Raw genomic sequence first — 7180 nt, 5'->3', positions numbered from 1 at the left:
CTTCTGGTTGTCCAGAAGCTCCTTTAGAGTCTCCTCCACTAAGGCTGGAACCTGTGGCTATGGGGTTACGGACTGGGCTTCCACCGAGCTAGAAAGCACAGACATCTTAGAAGTAGCTGTCTGCATCCAGTTGTTGATACTGGTAAGAGTTTGGCTCAAACGGTGGGCAGTCAATGGGTAAGCTGAGGATGAGGGGATATCTAAAGCAGTGGCAGTAGAGGGTCCTGGGGCAATGTCTGGTGTAGCTGAGGGAGGCTGAGAAGAAGCTGCTACTACTACTACTGGCTCTTCAGACTGGCCAGTAGAAGCAGTGGCTTTGCCTTTAGGATCTTTGCCTTTTGGGTTTTCATCACCCTTGAGGCTGTACTAGGAGAAAGGCAACGTTGACTTCACCTTCACATCAAACTTCCTTTTCTCCACATCTTGGTCGTCAAAGTACATTGTCAGGAAATTTGGGAAGGGGTAGGATCTATCACCTTCATTTACCACCCTTGTGATCACCTTAGACATAACATTCCCGATGTTGATTGGGTACCCTGCCATGATAGAAGCCACCAAGATTGCCTTGGAAAATAATCATCATTTTTCACTAATTAATCCTAATCTAAATAGGATTATGTAACCCTACGCTATCAATTGAAAGAAGAGGGAAGAAAAAGAAGTACAACTAACTGATTAAAAGAAAATAAAACAAAATTAAAGACTAGGGAAAGATTAAAAGTTCCAGTAATGAGATGCAATACAGATGATTTAGAAATAGAGTTTGAATTTGTGCAGTTAGGTCTTGATGAACAATAGTTTTTTCGATTTAGAATGTAAATGATCGAAAAGTGTAAATGAAGGTCTGAGGTCCTATTTATTGAAAAAGGACATGGGACCCACGTTACCTACCCATTACGGACCGCAAAAAATGCACCGCGGTCCGCGGTACGTAAGCATAAGGAGCACTAGGGAGGAAATCACTGCGGACCGCAAGAAATGCTCTGCGGCCATGGTAGGGCACCGCGGACCGCATAAAATGCATTGCGGACTCGGTGACAATCTTTAGAGAACCTCTACTTTTTACCATTCAACACTGCAGACCACAATGAAATTTTTCCCCCGCAACAAGGCCATTGCGGCTACAAAAAATGCATTGCGGTAGCTATCCAAACTTCAGAGAGTGCAACATTTTTCCAATTTGGTCCTGCACTGCATCAAAACAACCCTAAACACATCTCACAACTAGTTAGTCCAAAAGAAAATCCTACACTAAAAAGAAAATCAAAGAAAAATAAAAAGAAAGACACATGGGTTGCCTCCCAAGAAGCGCCTGATTTAACGTCGCGGCATGATGCAGGTTACGATCAAATCACTTTAGATGGATCAGTGCTACCACGTGGCTGTCATCAATCTTGCCAAGGTATTGCTTGACTCTGTGCCCATTAACTCTGAAGACCTCCCCAATTTTGTTTTTCAAGTCAAGTGCACCAAACGGAGTCAGAAGCACCACTTAAAAAGGTCCACTCCATTTCGACTTAAGCTTTCCCGGAAACAGACGTAACTGAGAATTGAACAAGAGAACCAAATCACCCACTATGAACTCCTTGCCTCGAGCATACTTATCATGCAGGTACTTCATCTTGTCCTAATACAAGGATGAACTGGAGTGTGCATGGAATCAGAATTCATCAAGTTCATTAAACTGCTCCACACGAAGATTTGCTACCATATCCCATTAAAGATTCAGCTTCCTCAAAGCCCACATAGCCTTGTGGTCTAACTCAACTGATAGATGGCAAGATTTTCCAAATACCAACCGGTACGGAGGCATACCAATCAGAGTCTTGTAAGAAATCCTATAAGCCCATAGAGCATCATCCAATTTCTTTAACCAATCGGTCCTATTTGTATTGACCGTCTTTGACAATATACTCTTGATTTACCTGTTTGAGACTCAACTTGGCCACTCGCCTGAGGATGATAAGGAGTAAAAACTTTGTGATTGACACCATACTTTGCAAGAAAAGTGTCAAAAGCTCGATTACAAATATGAGACCCCCCATCACTTATGATTGCTTGAGGAGTGCCAAACCTAGTAAAAATGCTCTTCTTGAGAAACGCAACAATACTTCGGGCCTCATTGTTGGGTAAAGCCACAGCTTCAACCCACTTTGAAACATAGTCAGCTGCCACCAGAATGTATGTGTTCCCACATGAACTAACAAACGGGCCCATGAAATCAATGCCCCACACATCAAAAATATCAACTTCGAGAATAGTATTGAGAGGCATCTCATCTTTTTTCGAAATTCCACCAGCTCTTTGACATTCGTCGCATCTCTTCACAAGTTCACTTGCATCTTTGTACAAAGTTGGCTAGTAAAACCCACAATTAAGAACCTTTGAAGCGGTCCTTGCCCCACCATAATGACCACCATAGGGAGAGGAATGACAAGCCTCTAAGATACTCAATTGCTCCTCCTTTGGGAAACAACTTCGGGTCACACCGTCAGTGCAGATCTTATACAAGTATGGCTCAGCCCAATTGAAGTCCAAACTATCCCATTTAAGCTTCTTCCTTTGGTTAGAAGAGAGCTCACACGGGATTATACCAGTCACAAGGAAATTAGCAACGTCCGCAAACCATGGCATACCATTCACCGACATAGAAAGGAGTTGCTCATCAGAAAATGAATCATTGATCTCTAGGCCATCATGAGGCCTCCCCTCCTCCTCCAAGCGATACAAGTTGTCCGATCATGCCGCACTCCGATACTTGATGACAAAATCGGTATGAACTATGACCTTGGCACCCATGAGATACAGCCGAAATTTCTCCATTGCGAACACAATAACCAAAAGCTCTTTTTCAGTCAGCGTGTAGTTTACTTGAGCATCATTCATTATCTTGCTCGTGTAGTACACTAGATGAAACATTTTATTCACTCTTTGACCCAAGACCGCCCCAACCGTAACATCACTCGCATCACACACAAGCTCAAAAGGCAAGCTCCAATTGGGGGCAGTAATAATAGGAGTGGTGGTCAGCTTGTGCTTGAGAAGTTTGAAGGCTTCCATACATCCCTTATTGAACACGAACTTGGCATGTTTTTCCAATAACTTGCACAAGGGATTCACTACCTTCGAAAAGCCCTTGATAAATCTCCGGTAGAACCCCGTATCCCAAGAAAACTTCTAACTCCCTTGACTGAAGTAGGGGGAGAGAGACTTGAAATCACTTCAGTTTTTTCTTTGTCCACCTCTATACCATGCTTTGAAATTTTATGGCCAAGGACTATTCCCTCCTCAACCATGAAGTGGCATTTATCCCAATTAAGCACAAGGTTGGTTTCTTTACAACGGGCCAACAATCTATCAAGATTTTTCAAACATTCATCAAACGAGTCACCCACAATACTGAAGTCGTCCGTAAACACCTCCAAAATGTCCTCCACCATGTCGGTAAATATGGCCATCATACACTGCTAGAATGTAGACAGTGCATTACACAACCCAAATGGCATCTTAGAAAAGGCAAAGATACCATACGAACAAGTGAAGGTGGTCTTCTTCTGATCTTCCGGAGCAATCAAAATTTGGTTGTACCCATAATATCCATCCAAGAAATAGTCGAAGGCACGCCCAGCGAATCTGTCTAGCCTCTTCAATAAAAGGCAATAGAAAGTGATCCTTGTAGGTCACTTTATTCAACGTGTGGTAATCCATGCACACCCTCCATCCGGTGACAGTCTTGGTAGAAATCAACTCAGTTTGTGCATTGGTAACCATGGTCATACCACCCTTCTTCGGCATACATTGCACCGGTGAGCTCCAACAACTATCAGAGATGGGGTACACAACCCCGATATCCAACCACTTGATCATCTCCTTTTTCACAACTTCTTGCATTGCCTCGTTCAACCTCCTTTGATGTTCCAAGGACGGCTTTGCATCATCTTCAAGAATAATCTTGTGCATACAAAATGTAGGGTTTATCCATCGAATATCAGCTAAGGTCCATCCAATTGCCTTCTTCCAATTTTGGAGCACTGCTAATGTGGTATCTACCTGCATGTTAGTAATACAAGAGGACAGAATAACTGGCAAAGTTGAACTAGGGCCTAAGAATTCATACCTGAGGTGTGGCAACGCTTTCACCTCCAACACGGGAGGTTCCTCTATTGAGGATTTTGTTGGTGGAGTCTTCCTATTCTCAAGATCCAAAGAGAGTTTTTGAGGCTCACAAGAGTAAGATCCCATTCCATGTAAAGCAATGACATACTCCACCCGACCCTCATCTTCTTTACATCAATATTCAATAATACCGCCTCTAGAGGGTCCTCCACATTGATAATTGCACTAGTGTCATCAACTATCACTGTCGTGACAAGATCCACAAAAGAGCACACTTTAGAACTGTTGGGCTGCTTCATTGACTTGCACACGTGAAAAACCACTTTCTCATCACCTACTCGGAAGGTGAGTTCCCCTGCTTCCACATCAACTAAAGCCTTCCCAGTTGCAAGGAAAGGTCTTCCCAATATGATCAGAACCTCATAATCAACCTCACAATCCAAGATCACAAAATCAGTTAGCAAAATGAACTTATCCACCCGAACAAGGACATCATCTACAATACCAAACAGCCTCTTCATAGTTTTATACGCCATTTGCAACCTCATTGAAGTAGCCCTAGGTTTCCCAATACCCAAAGTATTGAAAACGGAGTAAGGCATCAAGTTGATACTTGCCCCAAATCACAGAGAGCTTTTGCAAAGTTTGCACTCACAATAGTGCAAGAAATGGTGAAAGCACCAGGATCTTCTAGCTTTGGAGCCATTGAGTGCACTATTGCACTAACTTGGTGGGTCATCTTGATGGTCTCACAATCCATGGATCTTTTCTTTGTCACCAAATCTTTCATGAATTTGGCATACCCTGGCATTTGTTCTAGAGCCTCCACCAAAGGTACATTAATTGATAAGCTCTTCATCATGTCAATGAACTTCTTAAACTGGTTCTCATTTTTCTGTTTCGCAAGCCTTTGAGGATAAGGTGGAGGTGGCCTTGGCAAAGGGGTTTTGGATTTAGGCATAACCATTTCCGACATGTCTATTATGTGTTCCCTAGGCGGTACGTCATTCTGAGTTTCCACCTCGGCATCTTGGATATCAATCCTCACTTCCTCATTCATGTTCTCATCAATCACATTTTCAACCACCAAAGGGATCTTATCCTCTTGCAACTCCACTTCATCACTCAAAATTTCTTTTTGCTTGGAGGCATTCATATCACCGCCTCATCCACTTCTTGTAGTTACCGCCATTACATGCCCGGAATTGTTCCCACCCATCGGGTTGACCACCATATCACTAGGTAGAGCCCCCTTAGGGTGAGTATTCAAGGATTGTGAGATTTGGCCTAATTGAACCTCCAAGTTTCTGATTGAAGTATTGTGGGATACCAACTGGGCATTCGAGTCAGCATTCTTTTTCATCATCTATTCAAACATCATTTCGATTCTCCCCATTTAATTGTTGGAAGAACAAGGACCTTGGGATGCAAATGAGGGTGGATTGTTCGGTTGTAGATACAATGGGGGCCTTTGTAAGCCTTGCCCCTGATTTCTTTAGTTGCTATTGTTCCACCCACCCTGATTGTTCATTCTACCCCAATTATTGTTGTTGCCACTCCAATTACCATATGGTTCTGATTATTGTTCTGGCTGCCCCAATTACTATTCCATTGTTGTTGTTGATTTCCCCAATTGCCTTAGGGTCTCCATTGTTATTGGTTGGAATAATTGCCCCTTTGGCCCTGATAATTGTTCACATATTGCACTTCTTCATTCTGCTCATCATACCCATCATCTTGGAACCCACCACTATCTTGGCCTTATTGATACGGATCCCCTCGGTTTTGTTCACCTCTTTGTCTTCTTTTGTTCACTAACATGTTGACACCCTCCACAGCATTTACTTGTCGTAGATCTTGAATCTGCTGTAATTGTGCCTTTGCTAACTGGTTCATTGTGGTTGTCAATTCTGCTATTGCCTGCCCATAATCATTGAGCTCTTTGTGCAAGTGAATGACGGTGGGGTCACCCTATGGCACACTGCCTCTACTTTGCCAAGAGAAAGACGTGTCAGCCATCTCATCCAATATTGCATTAGCCTCATCATATAGTGTGTTCATGAAATTGCCCCCGCCAAGTTGGTTCACGATGCGCTGATTTGTTGTGTTAATGCCCCGGTAGAATGTCTGTTGTATCATTGCCTCAGTCATATCATTATTGGTACATTCCTTTACCATGGTCCGATATCTCTCCCATATCTCATGCAATGGTTCGTTGGGATCCTGCTTGAAAGCTAAGATTTCATCCCTCAAAGTTGCCATGTGCCCCGGCGAGAAAAACTTTGCAATGAATTTATCCGCCAACTCATCCCAAGTAGTATTGGAATGGTTGGGAAGCCTTTCAAGCCAGTCCAAAGCCTTCCCTCTAAGTGAAAAAGGGAATAATCTCCACCGAAGTGTATCCTCTGACACATTTATTTGCTTGCTCCCCCAACAGGTATCCACGAAACCCTTAAGATGTTTGTAAACATTCTTATGGGGACACTTATGAAATACCCTCTCTGCTCTAACAAAGTCAGCATCACATTTGTAATTTGGAAATTGTCCGCCCGGATTCAGTTGTTTTGGAAGCACCCGAGGAGCCACTCTTGGAGGTGGCGGGGAAGGGTCTAGAACATTATCATTGGCCTGGTAGCCTCTCCTTTGAGCTTGAGGCACTATAAGTACCTCATCATCAATATTGTTATCTATTTCCTCCCCCGGTGGAAGGTCTCCAAGAGGTGCGTTGTTGTTGTTTGCCGCCATTTTGTACCTGAGTTGGAGACACACACAAATTAGTAACATAGAAGGAAAGAAAATCAATACACAAAACTATTTAGATCGATAGCCAAAACCGTTAGCTCCCCAGCAACGACGCCAAAAAGTGGTCGGGTCCAATCCTACACCACTACAAAGTGGCAAGAGCTGTCGATGCAACTTTTACCCAATATGGTTGGGATTGAATCCACAGGAAGCTAAATTGTTTGGGATTTGGATTCATATCTAAACTAGCAGTGTGTAGTGCTCTTAATTACACTTCCAATCATAATTGTTCGTTTGTTACTTCTAATTTTATACTAATGCT

The 7180-nt window shown here is 43.0% G+C and overlaps 1 protein-coding gene across 1 annotated transcript; it reads right to left on the bottom strand.

The window, feature by feature from the left end:
• Positions 1–4717: 4717 nt before the first annotated feature.
• Positions 4718–5272, bottom strand: LOC138869116 (uncharacterized). Its single transcript, XM_070146707.1, has one exon. It carries the CDS (start codon positions 5270–5272, stop codon positions 4718–4720), a length of 555 nt encoding a protein of 184 aa, XP_070002808.1.
• Positions 5273–7180: the final 1908 nt, after the last annotated feature.

This window comes from Nicotiana sylvestris, chromosome 5, assembly GCF_000393655.2.
Source record: "Nicotiana sylvestris chromosome 5, ASM39365v2, whole genome shotgun sequence".
Classification (NCBI taxonomy): Eukaryota; Viridiplantae; Streptophyta; class Magnoliopsida; order Solanales; family Solanaceae; genus Nicotiana; species Nicotiana sylvestris.
The sequence above is the reverse complement of the archived record's forward strand: the minus strand, read 5'-3'. Positions and strand labels throughout refer to the sequence as shown.